At 45.0% G+C, this 24,062-nt stretch overlaps 2 protein-coding genes across 5 annotated transcripts; one reads left to right on the top strand and one right to left on the bottom strand.

The window, feature by feature from the left end:
* Positions 1 to 1,433: 1,433 nt before the first annotated feature.
* Positions 1,434 to 4,438, top strand: ubxn1 (UBX domain protein 1). The gene is made up of 10 exons (XM_062524101.1): positions 1,434 to 1,541; positions 1,987 to 2,049; positions 2,162 to 2,215; positions 2,301 to 2,422; positions 2,532 to 2,619; positions 2,754 to 2,945; positions 3,131 to 3,182; positions 3,294 to 3,416; positions 3,622 to 3,799; positions 3,901 to 4,438. The coding sequence occupies exons 1-10, from the start codon at positions 1,456 to 1,458 to the stop codon at positions 3,939 to 3,941; spliced, it is 999 nt and encodes a 332-aa protein (XP_062380085.1). The 5' UTR covers positions 1,434 to 1,455; the 3' UTR covers positions 3,942 to 4,438.
* si:ch211-114c17.1 (pre-mRNA-processing factor 39) lies at positions 4,356 to 14,997 on the bottom strand. Of its 4 annotated transcripts, none has more exons than XM_062524098.1 (14): positions 14,924 to 14,997; positions 14,050 to 14,294; positions 13,671 to 13,796; positions 13,386 to 13,504; positions 13,014 to 13,181; positions 12,629 to 12,815; positions 12,441 to 12,545; positions 12,083 to 12,331; positions 11,854 to 11,980; positions 9,725 to 9,996; positions 8,204 to 8,388; positions 7,697 to 7,771; positions 7,217 to 7,382; positions 4,356 to 5,630 (listed from the first exon to the last, which is right to left on the bottom strand). In XM_062524098.1, the coding sequence occupies exons 1-14, from the start codon at positions 14,979 to 14,981 to the stop codon at positions 5,556 to 5,558; spliced, it is 2,157 nt and encodes a 718-aa protein (XP_062380082.1). In that variant the 5' UTR covers positions 14,982 to 14,997; the 3' UTR covers positions 4,356 to 5,555. The 4 variants fall into 4 exon arrangements, 3 of the variants coding, with proteins under 3 accessions (XP_062380082.1, XP_062380083.1, XP_062380084.1); XM_062524099.1 differs by having other exon boundaries at positions 12,632 to 12,815; XM_062524100.1 differs by having other exon boundaries at positions 14,050 to 14,291; positions 14,924 to 14,982.
* Positions 14,998 to 24,062: the final 9,065 nt, after the last annotated feature.

The raw sequence follows: 24,062 nt of genomic DNA, 5'->3' as shown, positions 1-24,062 counted from the left end.
AGGCAGCTCCGTATATCTATGGGCAGCTCCTATTCGACACCATGCAGCGCTGCGCAGATTTGACTTGACGTGAAAGGTCCAGCATGCATGCATCACATTCAGTCAGATCTGCGCAACGCTGCATGATGTCGAATGCTTGGCTACCGTTTATGGTCGAATGAGACATGGAAGACATCCTCTTGCGAGATAATCAACAGAAGTTTTGCTTCTCTCCAAACAGCAAAAATATATTTAACTTGTTGTGTGGTGGAGACAAGAAAATGTCTTCTCTCATAGCTAGGGTATGTCAACACCAAAGTCTTTGAGATTCTGATTTATTATTTTCCAATGGATAGTATGGATAACCCACTTATCCAATGTAGGCTATAGCTGGCTCTCCTGTGGGATAAGAAGGCTGGATGTTCTGTAAGCTTTGAGCTCATTGCAAGAGACATGGTAAACAGAGCCCCCACTTTTGGAGGAACAGTACAAACGCTGTGAACATTCAGGAGGACAACTGAATATCCCAGCACATCCTTGTCTGCTTTTTGGCAACCCCATGGGGATCCCGATCCCCAGTTTAAAAACCACTGGTGTAATAAATGTGGTTATAGTATTTTTTTTGTTATATAGGCTAGGCTTATTTAATTCATTTTAGACAGTTGATGTAATCATACTTGCAAATCAAAGTATACCACTCTCGACTGGATGTTATAGGCTACAGCAGAAATGAGATGTGTGCTCTCACAACATGCTTTGACTGACTGGGGTCACCAACGTTTTATGACATCAAAATAGGGTTATCTGCCAAAAAAAGTTTGGGAACTCCTGATTTAATCTCTGAGAGGCTCTGAACAGGCCAAGACCTGCTGTAAATGGCAAATTAAACATACATCTTAAACATGGCCTTGTAGACTTCACAGTTTCAACACAAACTTCACAGTTGAAACTTTGATGATAAATAATTGTAGAAATAAAATAAACATCAACAACAATAAAAAATCTACTAACTGCAGGTTTTTGCTAACTGAAATCCAAAGTAATCCAACAAAAGCAAAACAACAGTAGCCAATGCCTTAATGATGCTTGTTTGGGTCTAGGGCCTAGCCCTGTTGAATATGATACTGAAAACTGTTTCACTGCACCTATAATGCATTCAAGCATCTATGTTTAATGACTGATCTATTTTATTTTATTTGATCATTTAATGTAGGCTATACTTGTCAAAGAAGTCAAAGTCATGTCAACACACACACACACACACACACACACGCGCGCGCGCACACATCATCATCATCATCATCATCATCTTTAAAACTTGCTCTGTCGGATTCTGTTTTGGCTCCTCTTGCCTAATAAAAATACCTTTAACAAAAGTCGACTGGGCACTCAGAGAAGTGGCTGATTCATTCGTCCCGGAAAATGAGTTTTTTGTAACTGACGTACAGATTGTCCCCGTCAGCTAGCCGTAGGTGCATGAAACCGACGGGGGAAACAACGAAACCCTGTCCCAATGTGAGAAGCGCTTGCTTACCTTGGAGACCCAGACACCCTGCTTTGAAGTTCGTGGTATCATTATATATTTGAATTGCCATATACTTTCAGTAACGTGAAATATTGTGACTCAAGTTCGTTTCCCACCTTTTACGGCCCAACTGTCAACTTAACAGTTGGTTTTACTATCCTAGTTGGCTTAGCTTTGTAGCTTTAGCTAATGAGTTTGCGGCTAACATTAGCCAGCTATAGCTATCTCTGAAACTGCACATGAATATCCTTGTCATCATAATAATGTGACATATTTGAGCGATAATTGGTGATTTTGCTTGTTAACTTTACTATCTAGTAATGTGTCCTCTGAGATAAGACTATAAGTGATTTTCACTGATGTACCGGTTTGGTGAGAGTGAGATTCAGACAGACAGCTAGCAAGCTAGGGTGGTCGCACCAAAGTTGTAGCATTTATAGTTGTAGGCTGTATATTTATTGACCATTTTGGAATATCCTCAGAACCATGGCCGAATGCACTACATTAGAGAGTCTGCTTGAGATGGGGTTCAGCCGAAACAGAGCGTAAGTTTAATATTTGAATAGATTCAGTATTTGTTGTCTGTTACATTCTGTTCATCACAGAAGTCCGGATGTTTCCATATTCAGTTGAGGCGTTTTGTTTATCTATTCTTAGAGAGAAGGCTGTGGCGCACACGGGAAACCAGGGGATAGAAAGAGCAATGGACTGGTGAGTGAATCTTTAGACCACGATTACTTTATTCCTTGTAAACATGTTTTGAATGGGTTGTTCACTCAGGGTTGTCTCACTCCAGGTTGATGGAACACGAAAACGACCCAGACATCGATGAGCCATACGTGCCGGCCGCAGGGAATGTTGTAGGCGGAGAGACTGATCAGCAGAGCGCAGCACAACCACCGTCAGAATCTTCAGAAGGTGATGAGCCATTTATTATATCTGGCATGAGCTGCCATGGTGTCACACACCTTAATCTCAGTTTGTGCCTGTCTGTCCCAAAACTCATCTGATCTTTCACTTGTGATAGCTATGGAGCAGGAAATGAACGCACTGATGCAAGAGGGAGATGGCAGGCAAGCCATGACAGAGGAAGAAAGGAATGCACAGGTGAAAAGGTTGGTGAATATTTTTGGTCACTTCATTCATGAGAATTACTGGGATGGTCTCAGTAAAGAAAAAAACCCAAACCACCTTGTCCCGTCTCTGGTTCCGTCTCTGGTCCCGTCTCTGGTCCCGTCTCTTGTCCCAGACTGGAGGAGCTGATGAGGGTGAAGCAGGAGGAGCGGCGCGAGAGGGAGCGCAAGGACGAGGTGGAGCGGGAGAAGCAGCGCCGGAAGCAGGGCCAGGAGCTCCTGCAGATCAAGTCCAAACTCCAGGATGATGAAATGAAGAAGCTGGCCGACCAACGGAGGAAGGAGAAGATGGAGGATCGGCTAGCCAAGTAAGAGCTCCCTTGCACAAGGCATTATGACACTGCCGTAGAGATTCTGGCCGGTATTGATCGGACCAAGATGCCTCCAGTGATAAACGGGCCAGACTCGGAAGGTTCATGATATGCTGATCAAAATAAACAATACAAAAGCTCCACCCATGCCTCTAAATGTCTGTCTTTGCTGTGTGATTCAGGCAGCGGGTCCGAGACAAGATAGCCCGTGATCGAGAGGAGAGAGCTCAGAAGGTAATGTGCCTGGATTCTTGATTGGCCGGTCTTATCCATTACTCATTGAAATATGTTGCCATACCGTGTTCTTTCAACACCCTCGCACTAACCCCATCCATGCTGTCTTAGTTTGGTGGCGGCGCTTCAGGGACTGGCATTTCTTCTCCCCCGCCTGAGGCAACCTCACCACCCCCCTCAGACAACCAGGGCCCCCCACCAGCCAAGAAGGACTATGATGAGTGCAGGATACAGGTAAAGAAGCAGAAGAGACCCACGCCTACTCCGTCTAGTCAGGAAGGATTGTAATAGTAGATAGATAGATGCAGTAGTAATTCATAGTGAAGGTCTCCTTCGCACTTTAACCTGGACGTTATTCTCTGTCTGTAAGTCACGCTGGATCAAAGCATCTGCTAAATGAATAAATGAGATGTATAACTGAGCTCATGCCCATGTCCAGGTGCGCATGCTGGACGGGTCAGCACTCACAGCCACATTCAAAGCCCAGGAGCCACTGGCAGCCGTGCGGGTCTACATACAAATGAACGGAGGCAGCGATCAAGATTTCGGCCTGCTGTCGCCATACCCACGCCACGTCTACACTGAGATGGATATGGAGAAGCCGCTCCGGGAACTAGGTGAGAAACCAGGACCAGGGAGTCCATTAGAGAAGTGAGGTTGCCTAACCAAATATCAATGCAATTTTTTTTTTAACGTATTATGTGCTTTGTTGTGATAGGTTTGGTGCCTTCCGCAGTCCTCGTTGTTACCAAGAAGTAAAGGGGTTCCAGAGAGACAAAACCAATGACACAGCTCTTCCAGATTCTGTTTTACCGCTGACATGGAGAGTATTTCTGACTCAACAATGGACTTCCCCCTCCGCCACGTTTGTTTTCTTATTTAATTATTAAATACTGGAGTTGATCAAAACAGAGCAAGCACCTACAGATGAGGTACAGTTATGATTCTGTTACAATTGTGAAGTAAATAAATGAACAGCATCCCAGGAAGTCAAAGGATATGATGATGGGCTATTTTCCAGGTGCTGTCAGGAATAATGATGTTTCAGCTGCTTATTACCCACCATTTTGCCATTTGAAATAAATCAACAATATTTTCCCAGGACTTGTCTTCCTGCAAAGAGCAACAAATCAACCTCAACACTGTCTAAATGACTGGTGGAAGACATGCCTGTGTGGTATACTGACACTTTTATTGAGCACTGTGTAAAAAACACATTTGCATGAAAGACATTCAAATAAAAAAAACAGCCAGCAGGTCACTTATGGGGTTCTGTTTGTAAAAATAAATGTCTACAAGTGTGTAAAACATGTGGTTTTACTGCCTGCACAACAATAAAGCATACAACAGAAGAGGTTGGAATGGTATTGGAGCACTCAATAACGAGTGACTGAACAAGGCAGCATCTGTCTCAACGTTGCTGATCAGTAAATTCACACAGATATGACAATACCTAGTACCCTGCTGGCTCTGTCCAGATCTCTACTCTAAGAATGACTTCGGTTTGGTGCAGCATCTTAGCAACTCTTATCTCCTCAATGCCCAAATACAGCAATACAAATCGTTACCTCTTCAAAACATTACCAGTTACTCCCTTAGCCAAAGGTACAAAAGTAAAACAAAGGCAGCTCTTACTTCAAAGTTTTAACAGACAAATGTATGCTGGACAAACGGATGTTTCAGTGCAGGGGGGGTAGTCGACATCATGACTAGCTGAAGCAACTGAAGCAATTGATCCACTGGCTAAAGAATGCGAGGGAGGGAGGGGAGAGTAGTCCTGACTACACTAAAATCACCACAAGAGATGTTTTGCGAGTATTTACCATTCAAATCTTAAAAATATCTGTACATACAAAAACGTTTTCTGCCGGAATGATGTAAGATTTAAAACACCCATGGTTGCGCTCCTTATTACTGATTAGAAACCCAGCATGAATTAAAACATGGGTGAATTGACACATAAAGACCAATTCTTTGGGGACTTTAACATTTCAATGTAAAATGAGACTTTCTATGAAAATAACACATTTTTTACACCTTAAAATCTCAGTGAAGGGGAGGAGTCTGGCTTTTGGAACTGACTACATTGTTAAAATATTTCATATCTTAAAACAATGTGGAGCTGATATTAGATGTTCCTTGTTATCAACAATGTGTCACAGAAGAAAACAATGAATATAAAACCGTGAAGCTTCACTTCAAACCCTTGAATGACTTTGATCCTTATTCTTACTCCTGGTCAGGCGTTGTTTTTAAGGAGTGCTCTAATCACTTCCCGGGATATTGCGACAGTGAATGGGTGCATATCTCCGTGAAACCAAACAGTATCCCAGAATTCCTGTGGCCTGCCGTGAGTCATGCAGGCCTTTCAGCCTAGCTGGGTGGGTAATACTGATTATACTGATTCCATGGGTTCTGGTATCCTCCATAGCCTCCATACTGAGGTTGCTGGGGAGAGAGACAGAGAGAAAGCCAAAGGGCATAAATAAATGCTGATAGTGGTGAAATATGCTTTGACTGCTTTAGTCCGTGACATTGGTCTGGGCCACGTTTCCCAGATTCGTTAAGAAGCTCTTAAGTGCCAAGAACTTCTTATGAGCGTTCTTAGAGCGCTCCTAAGAAGTTCTTAAAGCTGCCGTCGGCAGCATTTTTTTTGTCATATTAGCTTGAACGGTCATGGGATTCTGGAGGTAGAATATTGAATAGGCTGTTTAGGAAAAATCCCAAATTCTCTAGCTCCCTCTGAAGCCTGTAATCTTGCTTGCAAAAATCGAGCGCTCCCTATTTTGTTTAAGCAATAACGTTAGGGGGGAGGAATTGCTACCTGTCAGTCACAGCTTGTGCACACGCTGCTATCCAACCGCTGCTACTCTGCTGCTCACGTACACAACCTCGTCTCCAGAGGGGGAGGGGTTTGGGGGGCAGTTTGGAGCTTGGTAGAGGTTGGGGGAGGGACCTGAAAGTTGTATCAGTTTGAATTTTCCGACTTTAGACTTGGAATTTTGAAGGCTTGCCGACGGCAGCTTTAAGGGTTCTTAAGAGCTTCTTAACGAATCTGTAGCCCCTTTCACATTCAGAAACGATACATTAGCGTTTAAGAAATAGCGGGTTCAGGGGATTTCGCAATGTGAAAGGTAGACGTGTTCTGGTCCCGGGTTGTCTGAAGCCGGTTTCAGAGGCGAGTTATGGGAGGCGTTGCCTAGCAGCACGTCACACGCAATTTGGGAGTGAACAATGACGTTAAGCATGCCTTGGACCTCGGAGATAAACTGATAAACACAACTGTCATGCTAGTTCTACGTGGTTTAGCTTCCAAATGATGGCGGGCCACTTGTTATGTTATTTGAATGCCAAATGAGGTCCTTTTGTCTGTCGAAGTCATATTTCAGTGTGCTGAGTCCTGAACAACTTCTGCTCTGACAGTTAGCTCGTTGGCTAGTTAGCTATCATTAGGCAAACTTTCTAAAAAGACGTGCTGCTGGCAGCAGACGGTTTTGGTAACCTAGCAACAATAAACACTTGACCGAAGTGCTGCTGAGAAAAGGAGGTTCTCTCAGCATAAAAAACGTGATTGTTGGACACACATATATCTATGGACAGTGGACACAGCAGCTAAAGTTATCCTAGTCTCTTGTGAGTTTCCTGTATTTTAACCTCCTGCCTGGCCAAATACGTCATCAGTCACACACCCCTAATAGCGGGGTTGACCTCTGTTCCTTTCATATTCAACACGGCTCGGCTCTGATACTACCCCCCGAGACGGGTTGGATTGCCGAGGCGGGTTGACTCCCCACCCCGTGTCGTCAATGTGAAAGGAACAGCCTTAACGTTAAATTCGGCTGATTTAGCGTTAAATTCGGTGAATGTGAAAGGGGCTTGGGAAACCCGGCCCTGAACATTTTAGAACATCAACTCCTGCTCAGGGACTACAGATGTAAATTAGCCTCTGTGCTATAATCTGGTTCAGTTATGACCTGTCCCTGTTAAATAAAGTATGAATTAACCAGTAGTGACGTGCTCGCAGCTCCTCGTACCTGATACCAGCTGCTGTAGCTTCCGTAGGAGCCGCTCATGTCCCCCATCATGGGAGGAGGGGGCGCCGTCATGGGAACAGGTGGCACAGTGGGTGGAGCAGTCTGGGCAGTGGCCAAGGCAGACCCATCATCTGTGCGGCTCACTTTCTCTGGGTCATCACCATCTCTGCAGGACGGGCACCGAGAAACACAGAACAGATGACGGCACTAGCTTAACTTCAACATTCACTGCCCTGAATAGTATTTTGGAGAAATGAAAAGGCCCTGGGATTATTCAAACGTTAAACTAATTGTCCTCATTCATCATCAACATCATCAACATCATCAACTATATCACCACTTATAATTATTATTATAGTATTGCTGGTATATTGGTATAATCATCGTGGATGTTGTTAAACCAGAGGCTGGGTGTGTGGAACTCTTAGAAGGTGAGGTTAGGGTCATGATGCCCAGTCTCAGTGTCAGTGTCAGTCTTACCCATTCTCTGCTCCCCTTTTCTTCGGGCCGATTTCCTTCAGCAGCTTCTGATGCTCCTCATACATGGTCAGCACACTGGGAGAGAACACAGGACACCCAGTGAGTGAAGTGACCCCATAGTGCACCTCACTGGGTACACATACACACACACATATACACACACACACATATATACACACAAGTATTAATAAGGCCAGGTGTGCATGATTGGAGAGGGATGGAATGAATAAGGTGTCAGTGTAGGAGATGCTCTGACTCACTTGCCTTTAGCAGTGGACACTGCTGTAGCAGCTATCTGATGCTCTGCAGATGCTACTTAGGTATAGGACAAGAGTTTGAGAGCAGCAAGGGGCAAACCCTGACTCCTTAAGCAGAACATTCAAGTCCGTGTCAATGACAACTTCAAGGACAAACAAGACCCCCTTTCGGGTTTTTGATTTTTTTTAAAAAAAAGATCAGATTGCAGAAGGTATTCTTTCTTTGGTTGTGTGGTGCGGCGCGGCTTACCCTTGGACGGTGGTGCCAAAGTCTTCGGCAAACTGCAGGCCCCGCTGGGAGAAGAGGATTTTGGTCCGGGGTGAGAGGGGGGCAGCCAGAGCTCGAGTGACACACTGCTGCACCGCGGCGGTGTTTGTGCGCGGGTCTCCCGACACCTCCAGCTCAAGCAAATTCAGGTGCAGCTTACTGTTGTCCTACAGCAAACACCACGTTACACAGGTTAAGACAGACTCCTTCACAACTCTCAAGTCTATGCAATGCTAATCAAACTGTGTGGTCTCTAACATGCAATTTCTGAAGGATCAGTTGAATCCCATGGAGGGTTGACTTGACTAGAGCTATATGCACACCTTTCTCTAGAATAGAATAGAATATATACTTTTTTGATCCCGTGAGGGAAATTCATTTCTCTGCATTTAACCCAATTTAACCGAATTAGTGAACACACACAGCACACACACAGTGAGGTGAATCACACACTAACCCAGAGCAGTGAGCTGCCTGCCCAACCAGCGGCGCTCGGGGAGCAGTGAGGGGTTAGGTGCCTTGCTCAAGGGCACTTCAGCCGCAGTGGACTGGTCAGGGATCGAACCGGCAACCCTCCGTATACAAGCCCGAAGCCCTAACCAGTACACCACGGCTGCTCTACTACTAATACATTTAGGCTTAGTTCACACTGGCAGTCGAAATCGGATGTCTTGCATATCCAATCAGAACCTGATCTTTCTGACTGACTGTTCTCATTGCATATTGCAAGTGATCACATCCAATCACATCCGATCTTGGCGTGCAATGCTCAGATCCGATATAAATTACACACACCTGGATTCATTAGGTAGAGTGGTACACAACCAAGTCGTCATGGATGAAAGTGGATTTATTTTTTATATTTTCCTAGCTATTATGCGTATCCGCGGCGCAAACACCTCGTTGTCACCCTTAACGTTACAGTTTTTCATGTTTCACCATAAAATGATGACTTGAGTCTGACGTTGGTTTTTGTTTTGCTGGTAGCCCTGGCGCACGCGCTGAATCAATTAATCAATCAATCACTTCCGTCACTCAGAATTACGTTGCAATTGTTTGTCGCAGTGCAAATGACGAAAGGGGCACGTTGAAATTCTATTCAAGTGGTTCGACTGTTCAGATTGTAATATCCGATAGTAAGTGATATTGAAACCACCTCCGGATGTGGTGCGAATCAGCATGGGAAAAATCGCATTTCATGTTTTGTGCCGTTCAGACTACCCAAAATTCAAGCTAGATACAATCCAGATAAGCAAAAAATCGGATTTCGACTGCCAGTGTGAACTAAGCCTTAGATGACACTTTTATCCAAAGCAACATTTTGCAGGGGCCAGTATCCCTGGAGAAACTTGGGGTTGAGTGCCTTGCTCAAAGGCACAGCAGTGGCAGTGAGTAATTGAACCCATAACTTTTTGTGACTACTGCTAGCCAAGATCCTTGGCCACAACACTATCACTGCCCACCATGGCCCATGCCCACAGTGAGTGGTGGACTTTGACTCACAGGGTTGAGGTCTATGGCCTCCTGAAGGACACTGCGGGCTCTGGTCGCATTCTTGCCCAGCTTGAAGAGCAGCCTGGCCAGTTTGATCGAGTAGAAGGCGTGCAGCTGGGGGTTCTCTTTGCTCTGTTCCAGGGCCTCCGTCAGTAGAGTCTCCGCCCGGTCCAGATGGCCCAATCGCCTCTCCAGCCCCGCCCTGCGCAGACGCACCACGGCCAATCCCGGCATGGCTTGCTCCAGGGTCTCCAGAATACGCTGCGCCTCACTGTAGCTTCCTGCAGGAGAAGAATCACAGTATGCAATGAGAGCAAGCACCAGACATGCTAACGTAATGGACAGCATCACATTTAGAACATAAAATAGGACTGTGGCATTGGGAATATACCAAGACAATGCATTACAAAACCTGTATAGTTACAGTACCCTCCAGAATTATTGGCACCCTTGGTAAAAGTTGACTAAAAATAGGTATACAAAATAATCTTTAGGTGATTTATTGTACTCCCACAATGAAAACAATGAGGAAAAATATACCCTGCAAGGCAAGCAAATTTATTCTGAGAAAAAGGAAAATCTCATAAAGAAATAAATATTTTTAACAAAAACAGCTTGCTCACAATTATTGGCACCCCTGAAACATATTATGTACAACATTTAACAGGAGCATTTTCCTATGTAAATGCAACGTTTTAAAGTAAATCAGAGTGTCTGTGAACTTTCAGAAGTAGTTCATGACGTTCTTTTTCACTATGGTATGAAAATAAAGTCACTCAGAGGCTAAATCCTCTAGTCATTTTTCAACATTGGAGAGACAAGAGAATACACTAAATTGAAATAAAAGGAAATTGTGTTGACATTTGTAAGTAAGAGAATGTCTATGGAAACTAGGTATTTTGTTGAAAATGCCTATATTTCCAGTTAAAATGATGACTAAAAGGTTCTAATCATCTGGAAATGTGGCAAACATGCTTGGACAAAGACCCATGGCTATTTTGCTCCCACGCACAGTATGGAGGATGGTATGATAGGCAAAAAAATCCATAAGAACCACTGTTGAGAGTTACAGACAAAGCTATCATCTTGGGGTCACCAAGTCCCCCCCAAAAATCTTCAAAAGTGACCTCACTGCTAATAGATTATTTAGACAGCATGTCAGGTTAAAGCCAGTAGAGTCATTTAATGAACAATGTAAATGGCAGGAGTTACTGAATGGTACCATGACATGTCTGGGAGTGTGGTCTATTGTCAGATGAAAATAAAATTATGCTCTTTTGCTAAAAACACTTAAGGTGTCTTTGGCGTACATAGAAGAATGACTATACTAAAACTAACCCCATGCCTAATCAGAATTATGGTGGAGGGGCTGTGCTATTGTGGGGCTGTTTTAATTCCCAAAGGCCTTGGGAACCTAATTAAGGTGCATGGCATCATGAACACCAAGAAAAACCTGAACATTTTCAAAGGAAATCAAACAATCTCTGCCAAGGCCCTAAAAGTTGGTCATGATTGGATCATTCATCAGGTCAATGAACCAAAACAAATGCACAGATCAAAACAAATATGGTTTACTGAACACAAAATCAAGCTTCAGACATTGCCATAGCAGTCCCCTGATCTAAACTCCATAGAAAAACAGTGGGATGAGTCAACGAGAAGAATGCACAAGTGTGGACCTAGCAATCTGGACGATCTGGGGAGGTTTTGTAAAGATGAATGGTCTTAAATCCCTTACTTTGTATTCTCAATCTTTATGGGGTGTCAGAGAAGAATATTACATGCTGTTTTATTGACAAAGGGAGGTTTAAGAAGGTATTACAAGTAGGGGTGCCAATAATTGTGAGTGACGTGTTTTTATTAAAAACATTTATTTCTTTATGAGATTTTCCTTTTTCTCAGAATAAATTTGCTTCCCTTGCAGGGTGTATTTTTCCTCATTGTTTTCATTGTGGGAGTACAATAAATCACCTAAAGATTATTTTTTAGACCTATTTTTAGTCAACTTTTACCAAGGGTGCCAATAATTCTGGAGGGTACTGTATATACCTCAGCACTGAAGAGGATTTAAGGAAATTATTAATTATTTCATTCATTATCCAAGGGTCACCTTCATATGCATAGTGTACATTTCTTACCCTGCCTCTCCTCAAACGTGGCCCACAGCAGGTGGATGGAGTGTTTGTAGGGCAGGTGAACCTCACAGGCTCTCCTGAACACAATCCGTGCCTCCTCCACACTCGACTGCTCCAGGTAACGGGCATACTGCACACACATAAAAATACGCCAGGTTTAACTTTCGCCCTTTTAGAACAAAATCCTGTGCTAGACTCCTTCTGTCTTCTACCAGACGGCCCCGTACATTACCTTGGTCCAGAACTCCTCATAGAGGGCACAGGCAATGAGACAGCGCTCAAACAGAATCAGCACTCGCTTGTGGTCCGAGATGCCTGCTGCTGGCTTTGGGACCTCTTGCTCCTCTGCTGACGCCCCCTCAGTGCCCTCCGGGGGCTCATTGGCCCCCTGGGCCTCGGCCATCTCCCAGTCTAGGTAGCTCTGCCAGCCCTTCAGCTGAGCCTTGTCCAGTGGTTTGACGTGGAAGTATGGCCTTTTGATCTAGTGCAAACAGGAACAGGTTAATGGTTAATGTGGAATAGCCAAATCACCACCACAGCACACTTTGAACTGAAGACTGTGTACTGAGGGGAGTCAGAGTGATACTCACAGCGTCTTCAAACGTCCACCTCTTGCGGACCTCGGCCTCGTTGTCCTGGAACACCTTCTCCCTGCTGGCAAGGAGGAGCTCCTGCATCTTCTGCACAGCTTCTTCCTAATTGGATGAAACAGAGAAATGAAGAATTGCACCCTGGAAAAAAGACAAGGGAGGTGAATACACTCGCAGGTGGTACACACTACCGAGTCTTTGCCGTTGTCGTTGTCTGCGGGTTCCTCCTCTCCCGGTGGTCTCTCCTCCTCCTCCTCTGTGGGGTTGGATCCTTCTCCCTGAGCTTGGCTCTCTTTATACTCTGCTCGCAGATTCTCATATTCTTCCGCGGACAGAATGTCCTGAGGCGGATTGGAACTAATGTGAGTCTTCAGCCTGCAAAGAAGTAGACAGAGGGACATCTTTTATGTAAAAGAATTGCCTTAGCAAAACATCACAGCGAGAAAACATACCTCGATTGTGTACAGCTCATGATATTTCCATTAACACCTTTAGCTTGCCACTTCTAATCACACTTTAAAGGCAATTAATGCCCAAGGTCTCAGTCAGTGGAACATCGTGAGGCTGCCTTACTTGTCATAGTGTCCTCGGTAGAGCTGTGTGGGTATTCTGAGTGCCCGGTCGTAGACCACAGTCATGGCCTTCAGGTTCCCTTGTTCCTTCTCCCACTCAGCGTACAGGTCCCAAAGCCGGTCAGAGTGCCAGTCCATCCCAGCCGCTTCCACAGCTTCCTCAAACACGCTGCAGCAAACATCAGGGGGGAGCTAGGTCAGTTTGACAGGTTTCAACATGGGCTTTCCATTTTTCTTCTCAAGGTATTTAAAACCTAAGAGGAGAAACCTACCGTCCCCTCAACAAAACAGGACGGGGTCTTAAACATGCTCACTGAAAGTGGACAGACACATGAGGAGCGACAGACAGGATTATTGCACTACTACTGCATACCTGCGAATGCGCTGTGTGGACTCAGGCAGGTTCATGTTCAGAGTCCCCAGTAACAAGTTGATATAGTGAATCCAAAGGTCCACACTCAAAGGGATAGCTTTTAAGCCCTGCACACACACCTGCAACACAACAAGCACACAGACGATCAACCAGAGCACAGAGATTTCCCCGCTCTCTTCACTCACAACATCCTCAGGACACGACTGTGCCTCAGTGTGCCCAAAGGTACACAATGGGGTTGACATCACCAACACCAAACAATACAATGCACATCCTCTCTCTTACCTCCTCTGCCTTGACATTATTTGCAGCTCGCCTCTCCATGTCTGCAAATTTCTTCCAATAGCCATAGCACAGTGGGTATCGCACCAGGAAGGCATTCAAAGCCCTGCGGGAAGCAGTCATGTGACCCTAGAGGAAGGAGGACAGGTAGGTGAGAGGTCTCAAATGCTCCAGTCAATGTCAATGTCAATTTATTTGTATAGCACATTTAAAAAACAACAACAGTTGATCAAAGTGCTGTAAGATTACAAAAGATGGTAACACTCAGTGCATTGCATATAGCTTGAGAACTGACCATCTACATTCAATGTGAAGAAATGCATTACAATTACAGCAAACTCTTCATCAATATGCAGAGATTGATTAATCTTGAAGTTCTCACCTCTTGTTCACAGTACTGTAACAGGTCTGTCCAACTAGAGAAATCCTGGGGATTGTCGTGGGCTGCTTTCCACAGCCTCTCGAAGTCCACCGGGAGCTCGCCCTCATCCTCCTCGTCGCCCTCCACCGCGGGCATTGTGTAAGGTGCAGGAGCCTCGGCTGCTTCCATCACTGCACTTCCGGTGTCAACACAACCCTGACTCTCAGGATTTGGAGCCACAAAGGCTTCAGAGTCTCCGAGCTCTGCTGAGAAACAATACAGAATAGTGATAACTAGCCTAATGCTGTAGAAATGTTTCTTGCATATTATTACGAACTACTTTATTTGTTGTTTGAATGCTATTATTTACTCGCGGTGAACAGAATGACATCAATGACTTCTAATTTCCCACCGAACAAGCACCAGACACATTTTATTATTATGTAAACAATTTGTTTTAACGAACTCCTAACTTTTAAAAATGTTTGTGGCCACAAATGTTATGCTAGCTCGCTAACGTTAATAGCTTCATGGTATGTTGCGTGTTTAAACTAGCACAGTCCCACACAGAATCTATTGCTCAACACATTTGACAAGTGTTTAATGTAAATACTTATTAATAGTTAATAGAAAGGTTCTACATATAAGCTTTGCTAATAGTGACACACTTCCTGGAAGACCAGAGGAACTTTAGCTACGTTGGCTCATGTTAAGATAATGTGGCATTTGCTGATAACGTTACCAGCTAGCCTGTGAGCTAGTTAGCCATCATCGTGTTTAAGAAGGACGCTAACTAATAAGTGATATTTTCCAAGTGAATGAAACGCCATAGTTAGAGCGGACAGTTATAGAAAATACAATATTTTCATGCTCTCTTAAATAAAATTAACCTAACCTTCTGGAATATCCATTTCTCCATTGCCACTGAGGTCTTCAGAACCTTCTGCCGCCATGTCCGTGGATACAACAATTGACGTCATCAATGCGCGACAGTCTATTCATTCATTCGATTCTTTCCAATCTGATTCATGCTTTCTTTTACTGTCATGCCTTCAGGCCTACTGTTTGATCTACTACACAGACAGTGTTCGGTCCGTGTAACGCTTTGCAGTTTTTTTTTTCAATCGCTACAAGCGCTTACCCATACTTCAGATAGTTTTTCGAAACTCTTAACACAGACTCACGCCTACAAAACACGGCCAAATGGATCAATTTCCTCTCAAAAACACATTCCATGTTGTTACACCATATTTTGATACATACTAACTCGTCATTTCTCTGCACACACTAACTTTACCAAAACACTGAAAACCTGACTCAAAATGAAAGAATGAAGCTTGTTTTCACTTCACAAGATACATGCAGTCATTTAGAGTGCACTAGGTGTCCAAATACTGGCTACTGCTGACATTACAAAAACTGCATACGTTTCAGTTTTACAGGTATTTGCATGCAAAACATAAATCTAGACGCCCCTAGCGGCGGCATGTGGGTCTGGCTCGTCAGGCTATGCAAAACATGCAATCCAGCATTTTTACACTACATTTCTTGGTTGGGAACTGTATGTCAAGTCAAGTCAAGTCAAGTTTATTTATATAGCACATTTCATACACAGAGGTCATTCAATGTGCTTTACATAAACAAAAACCAAACAGTAATTATAGCAGACAAAAGCATAGATGGGCAAAGAGTAATAGTAATAATAATAATAATAATAATAATAATAATAATAATAATAAAAAGATCATAATGGAAAATAAAAACAAAGCATAAATCAAGATCAAATCAATAAGGAATAATTAACATAAAAGACTCCAGATGGAATAATTTAGAGACAGTTAGCAGAAAGCATCTGAGAACAATTTGGTCTTAAGTCTAGATTTAAAACAGGCTGCAGTTGGGGCCTTTTTAATGTCATCAGAAAGTCGGTTCAAAGCTGCTTCGCCATGTTTAGTTCTAACAGCAGGTGTTACTAAGAGGTTTTTCTCCTGAGACCTCAGAGGACGAGAAGGTGTGTACTGCTGAAACATGTCTGATAGGTATTTAGGTCCTGCTCCATTTACTGATTTATAAACAATTAGTAGTGCTTTAAAGTCAACTCTGTGACATACTGGAAGCCAGTGCAGAGATTTAAGAATTGGAGTAATGTGCTCAGTTCTTTTTGTTTTTGTGAGAACCCTAGCTGCTGCATTTTGAATCATCTGAAGCTGTTTGATAGTCTTTTTAGGAAGGCCTGTGAAGAGCCCATTGCAGTAATCAACCCTGCTGGAGATAAATGCATGAATGAGTTTTTCTAAGTCATGTTTTGACATTATTAGCCCTCTCAGTTTGGCAATATTTTTGAGGTGATAAAAAGCTGATTTAGTTATCATTTTCATGTGACTGTTGAAATTTAGATCACTGTCGATTAATACACCGAGATTTGTAACAGTATCCTTTGCTTTCAATCCTTTTGTTTCAAGGCGGCATGTCCACATGTAATGTCCACATAATGTTCACATTCAAAAGAATTCCAGGAAAAAGCATTTTTTCCCCTTTTTTTTACTGTTCACTACAGGAGGTAGAGTATAAATACTGTTTACAGTAGGCTATGATAGAACAGTTTTTTTTTTTTTTACAGTATTGCTTGAACATAATATCCATGAAACACACAAGAGTATTCTGAACAAAAAACAACAGCAAAAAGCCCAGATAAAAAGGGGGAAACTTAAAAAAGCACAAAATGATCAATTCTCACCAGCCTTTCCTTACATGACATCCCTGAAGGCAGGCACCTGACCCAACCCACGGACATTGGGCATGACCTGTATGGGAGTGCAGACTTATAGGAGCTGGTGGTGGTTGCTGTGGCCTGATCAAGTGAAGAATAAAGATATTTAAAGACATTTAAAAGCAAGCTCCAGTACATGCGCTTGAATTTCATGGGCAGCTTCTTCCATTGTATTGACAAATGAATTTACGGCACATTGACCCACACCTGCCATCTGTAACTGAGCCACAGCAGACCCACATAAATCAAAAGCTGAGCGTTTTGTAATAAAGTCACAGGAACTTGTACTAGGGCATGTAGCCAAATCAGTTGGCCGATTGTCATCAGAATATTGCTGACTAACAGCACAAACAACTGTCTGCACATTATTTGAAATTTCACAATGTACTCTGTTTAAGTGTTTTCTGTACCCTGAAAAAGACCACAAACATAGCACAACATCTTTTTTTTATTGTTCCCTTGCCCTTTTGTATTGCTCCCTTGCCCCTAGTTCTGCTATACCTAGGTGTTTCCTTTACTTGGCCGACGTCTATTTCGTGGATAAAAGTGTACATATTGTGAAGCACTTTGTTGTAGGACGTACCGAACACAAAATGACTCTTGAGCAGTTCATCAAAGTCGCCAACTGCAATGGCTGACATGCATGGGATGGCATACTTGTCGAGAACAATGTACTGTGCATGGATGGTGTTCTTCTTGGGTCCAGCTGCAAGGAGGAATGGCTGCTTGCTCTCCTGTATGGCATCCAGATGTTCTTGTACACTGTTTCCAGTCTGTGAATGAATTTTTTCACATTAATGCAGGGCTTAAAGTGCCATATCAGATGATGAAAAAGACATTCAGAATGTTTGTATGACAATATCAATAGCATGATTCAAGAGTGTCGATGAGTGTAGCCTACATAGTGTAAATCTGGATAATGTAGTGTGATTTCAGAATGTTAAAGGTCGCATTTTGTGCATGTGCATAAACTCTTTTAGGAGGTGTATAAACTCTATTTCTGAAATTTGAGAAGTGGGTAAACAGCGTTTAGCTTAAATGACAAATGAGGCGTCGGCATTACTTTGAGAACATCTCAATACAAGCACCATACACTGGTAGGCGAGTGGAGAAAATATTTTGACCAACAACAATTACATTGTTTGAATGCTAGAAAGAAACAATGCAACAGAGGGCAACACTCTGACGTGGGCCTAATCTAAAAGGCGGCACATATGCAGAACTGATGGCGACAAGAATCATTCACCAACCTTTAAGAACATGACAACATGATTCTCTGCCATGGATGCAGACATCTTCCCGGGTCTTTAGCAGCCTTGTGCAACCGGTGGAATCAGGTGGAGTAAGAGAAGTATCCCTGCAAGTTCATGATCCCATGCTCTATGAAAAAGAGGCACAAGGATGTGATTAGCAGCTTAGTCAAACTTCATACATTTTCCAACTGAGAGAAAATCGTTCAATTGTTTTAAAGTATCTCACCTGTGTCGTTTTCTTCATCATCATTCCCCATACTCTCTGCTGCATCAATCAGCTCCTGAAGAGCACCTACTGATTTCCCCTTTCTGTGACCGGCAGCGGTTCCCACGACATCAATGGCTACCCTCTCCATGGGAGCTCCGACTGTGTATTGCTGTAGCGGAGCGTGCGAGCACTGTGAAAGGCCTGCGAATGAATCACCTTGGTCTCTGGATCGAGCGCTGGCCAGCTTCAATCCATGCCCACACTCTGCTGAGCATGGCGTCCTCCGACTGCACCTTCCGAATCTCCTCCCTCGACATCACGTCCATCGTGACATCGGCGACCGCTCTGCGACACTGCGTCGTAGAGCCGGGTTGTGGCGCAATGTCCCTCTCGCTGGTGGGCTGCTGGCTATCGCTGTTTCCCTTGTTGGCAGGCTGCTGATGAGTGCTGTCACTCGCTGATAGAGAAGGACACAAGGCGAGCAATGAAACTTAAAGCGATCTTTCCAGAGGGAAAGCATTCTAGAGTCTATTTGAGCATGGAAATATGTCAAACTTTTTTTTGTTCAAAAGTGTTTTTAAATGCATAGCAGCATTTTCTACTTTGACAGATGGAAACATTCACAATGAACACTATATGAGCAGATAGTTAGATGCATTTAAAGTTGCAATTTTAAACCACTAACAAGGCTCAATAAAAAGATAATTCACTTACTTCTGGTTGATGCAGTCCTTGGATCCTCTGGCTGACGTGACGACGAACAACCACACTGGCACAGCATCAGTGCTTGATACAAAAGCTTAGCAAGATCTCGTAGAGTTTTGCGAGATTTGGAAACGGTTCTCTGCTGTAGTTGTTCCTTCGGGCTATGAACAGAGGTGTCAAAAGTATTCACATTCATTACTCAAGTAGAAGTAAAGATACTACGGTTTTAAACGACTTCTGTAGAAGCGGAAGTATCAACTCAAACTTTGTACTTAAGTAAAAGTATAAAAGTACTGGTTTTAAAACTACTTAAAGTATAAAAGTAAAAGTAATGTAAGCGAAAAAATGCCATTAAGGACAAAAGTTGAGGCCACGGCACAGGGGCCGATAGTGCACTACCCCACTAGCCCACCCCATAATGACTAAAATGATATATTAAAATGTTAGTGTTGAAAAATTTGGGATGCACTAGCTATCTGTTTCATCTGTATACTGTATGTCCACTGAACATGAACGCATGCTAGTAACAATGCAGATACAATATGTGTACTACTGAGCATAAACATGTGTTTCATGGAACGGAAGATATGACTAGTTGCTTAAGTATTAATGGTGTAAAAGTCAAATTTCAGGGGCATGTTATCAATAACCTATTAGTATGTAAATGTACATCCAAGCTTAGCCACCTGCAGGAATTTGTGAGGGCAACAGATGTAAGATAACAAAACTGGCCAAGAAAATTAGTATACCCAGGGCAGGCTTAGTGGCTATTTCCCTTGTATGGTTGTCTATATGCAGTATACATTAGTGCTGTCAAAATTCATGATTAATCCAGGTGATTACAGTAATCAAGAAAAAAAAGAACCTTCAGTGGATGACTTCCTTTTGAGGGCTGCTGAAGTAAGTTGCGTGTAGTCTACCTCTCTAGACGAGTCGGCTGTTTCTCCTGTGGGGAAAAATGAATGCACAGGCACAGATTGAGTTTCATATTATTTCTCTAAAACCACAAACTCAGACTATCTAGGACTTCCGCTGTATTAAATGTCATGCCTGAAGTGCATGAATGAAGGTCAGACTACAAGTTAGGGAGCAGTTTCACTGGTCTGTGCAGTTATATTGAGCAGACCAGAATATAGACCCTTAGCCTACAGCTGTTTTAGGATAGCTTAAGACAAGGAGCTGCTGGCATGACTGAAAAGGAGCATTATTGATGAGACAGTCGAAATTCGAACCAGCTAAATTCATTGTAAACAGCATTCGGCTGATAGATGGTAGTTGGAGCTCTAGGATTCATTGTAAACAGCATTCGGCTGATATGGTAGTTGGAGACATGATTTGCCCCACAGAGGCGCACGCACTCTCATAGGCCTACAGATCATGTCTAGAGTGACCAGGTGTTCCCGTTTTTGGTTGCCTGTCCCCGGGAAATTAAAAGACAAACTAAATGTGGCCGTTTTTTAAAAAGATAAACCTTGTATCTATATCAATCAGATTGATAGTCAAACTTAACGGTTTGATTAGGCCCAGTTTTGGTCTCGGGCGCATGGTCACCTACAGTAGCCTATATGCACTATCAAGTAGACTATATCTTTACAGAATTAACTTACAAATATCGCATACAGCGGTAATATAAGCTCAGATAACTTTTGGCTAAAGTTGAATTTCAAATCTCACAGTGCCCACCAACAATATACCGCTAGCAAACCCATGTCATGTAATCTAGTATCTAGCCATAGCAAACATTGCGTGTGCCATTAGTAGCTACGTTAACAGGTTACTATATTGTGTAAATAATCAACTGATATTAACAAACTCTCCACTTACCTCATATGCTTTGTCAAATTAGACGGCTAGTTTTTGAAAGCCAGCAGGTAACCTATGTAAGGTAACAAAGTATTTGTAGCTTATAACTCGTTACTTGACAGTTCTGGCTATGAATGATAACGCCGAAGACTAGACAATGTTTCTTTTAAAAGACAAATTATGAAACTAAAACTGTGGCTGAGCGAGAATGTTCCTAAAGCAGATGTCAGTCATGTAGGCCTATTAGTTCTGGAATTGCCACAGTTATCCTACGGGTGGGCTGCGATCAAAGGAACCATATCTGATTTAATGTGCCATTCGCTGCACTTACCGGCCGTGTGCACTTATAGTGTCTATGAGACAAGCTGTTACTGGCAGGATCAACCAGCCAGCTTGCTGGATAGCTGCCCGTCCCCGGCCCGCGCTGGGGCTTTCGTTGCCTCTGGATTGGCCTCCGGAGAGGTTGCCCCATGCGGGTGTACGCAGCGTGGGTAGCTGGTACACACGTCCGTGTGTGTGGACCTTGAGGACCGGGGAATGCGTTATAGGCTGCCGTGGGGGTTGAGTCCGGCCACTCGCCAGCCGACATCCTGTATGGGACTGCTAGTCAGACGGGGCGGCTGAATCTCGCAACAGAACCTTTCGGCGCTGGGAGCGGAGGCTCCGTGGAGCCCCATGTGCCCCCGGCCTGGAGGCTGATGCCCTGGGGCGGGGAGGGGGGGCCCGATCCGCTGGACGGTCTAGTATTCATATCGGCCAGAGAGAGACAACGAGGCTGGGCGAAGCGAGCTGGAATGCTTATACCTGGAGCTCAGAATTAGGTCCGCGGACGCGCTGGGGCGGGGAGGGGGGGGGTCCGACCCTGGACGGTCGGGGTGCCTCCCCAGGCGCGTCTCGTATTCCCATCCGCCAGAGAGGGTCAAACCGGGGCTTGGCGATCGATGGAACGCTTCCCTGGAGCTTAGAAAGTGCCGTGATTTTTCTAAGTCCACTTTTTTAGTGCACCCTCATTAACGCGCCGGCACCCCACCAGAGGGGGGGAGGTTAGGTACCCTCCAGGCCAAGGGGACCTGGCAGAGAAGTGTCCGAAGCCGTCGGACGCTTTTCGCGGCGCTCCCCTGGTTTCAATTCTGGAGCCTGCCACCTGCCCAGCCTATATAATTAAATAAATGAGGGACATAGCCTCAGGAGAGAAAAGTTGTCTCTCTGCCCATGATGAACCTAGGGACATAGTCTCTGGAGCGAATTTATACCATGGGTAGAGAAAATTTTTCGCTCCAGAGACTAAGTCCCTAGGTTCATCATAGGCAGAGAGACAACTTTTCGCTCCAGAGACTATGTCCCTAGGTTCATCATAGGCAGAGAGACAACTTTTCGCTCCAGAGACTATGTCCCTAGGTTCATCATGGGCAGAGAGACAACTTTTCGCTCCAGAGACTATGTCCCTCATTTATTTAATTATATAGCCTGGGCAAGTGGCAGGCTCCAGAAACGAAGCCAGGGGAGCGCCGAGAAAAGCGCCCGACGGCTTCGGACACTTCTCAGGCAGGTCCCCTTGGCCAGGAGGGTACCTAACCCCCCCCCCTCTGGTGGGGTGCCAGCACGTTAATGAAGGTGCACCGAAAAAGTGGACTCAGAAAAATACGGACCATTTCTGAGCTCCAGGGAAGCGTTCCAGCTCGCTTCGCCCAGCCTCGGTTGCCCTCTCTCTGGCCCGTATGAATGCTAGAGGCACCAGGGTTGGCCCAATCAATCCAGCAGGTCCGGTCCCCCTCCCCGCCCCCAGCGCGTCAGCCTCCAGGCCGGGGGCACATGGGGCTCCACGGAGCCTCCGCCCCCAGCGCCGAAACGTTCTGTTGCGAGACACAGCCGACCCGTCTGACTCAGCGGTCTGATACAGGAGGCCGTCGGCGGGCGGGTGGCCGGACTCAACCCCCAGCGGCAGAAAAAAGTGGACTTAGAAATATACGGACCATTTCTGAGCTCCAGGGAAGCGTTCCAGCTCGCTTCGCCCAGCCTCGGTTGCCCTCTCTCTGGCCCGTATGAATACTAGAGGCGCCGGGGGAGGCCGCCCGATCAATCCAGCAGGTCCGGTCCCCCTCCCCTCCCCGCCCCCAGCGCGTCAGCCTCCAGGCCGGGGGCACATGGGGCTCCACGGAGCCTCCGCCCCCAGCGCCGAAACGTTCTGTTGCGAGACACAGCCGACCCGTCTGACTCAGTGGCCCGATACAGGAGGCCGTCGGCGGGCGGGTGGCGAGACTCAACCCCCAGCGGCAGCCTAGAAACGCATCCCCCGGTTCACAATGTCCAGCAGCTGCCTGGTTGATCCTGCCAGTAACATATGCTTGTCTCAAAGATTAAGACATGCAGGTCTAAGTGCACAAGGCCGGTACAGTGAAACTGCGAATGGCTCATTAAAACAGATATGGTTCATTTGATCGCTCCCACCCGTACTTGGATAACTGTGGCAATTCCAGAGCTAATACATGCAAACGAGCGCTGACTGGGCCCCCTCATGGGGGCCTGCGGATGCGTGCATTTATCAGATCCAAAAACCCATCCGGGGGCCTCGTGCTTTGGTGACTCTAGATAACCCCGGGCTGCTTACGCGGCCTCGGTGGTGACGATTTGTCTTTCGAATATCTGCCCTATCAACTTTCGATGGTACTTTCGGCGCCTACCATGGTGACCACGGGTAACGAGGAATCAGGGTTCGATTCCGGAGAGGGAGCCTGAGAAATGGCTATCACATCCAAGGAAGGCAGCAGGCGCGCAAATTACCCATTTCCGACACAGTGAGGTAGTGACAAAAAATAACAGTACAGGTCTCTTTCGAGCCCCTGTAATTGGAATGAGCGTATCCTAAACCCATGGGTGAGGACCCATTGGAGGGCAAGTCTGGAGCCAGCAGCCGTGGTAATTCCAGCTCCAATAGCGTATATTAAAGTTGCTGCAGTTAAAAGCAATTCCTCTGCCCGCGATGCGAAGTCTAACGGTAGTGTGAAGGTTCGGTGCGGTGATTGCTAATACTACAGCACCAGAAGGAGGAATGGGTCCCTGTAACGGTTTTGCCTCGTATGCCTGAGTGGCCCAAGAAACAGGGCCTGGTAGGTGTGCCCTTCAAATATAAGCCTCAATATCAGTCTGAGCAAAGTGGAGAAAAATGGCACCTGTAGACGGTCTTTATGGGCCAAATTGTGGGAAGCCCCGAGTGAACCTGTTTGTTCCACAGCGAGTCCCCTGCCAGTGTCGCACGGAGTGTGCAACCGAGGGCCTTTCTCATTAATGAGGGCTG

Source organism: Sardina pilchardus, chromosome 21, assembly GCF_963854185.1.
Source record: "Sardina pilchardus chromosome 21, fSarPil1.1, whole genome shotgun sequence".
Classification (NCBI taxonomy): Eukaryota; Metazoa; Chordata; class Actinopteri; order Clupeiformes; family Clupeidae; genus Sardina; species Sardina pilchardus.
Note: the sequence above shows the minus strand (reverse complement) of the source record. Positions and strands in the feature narration are given on the sequence as shown.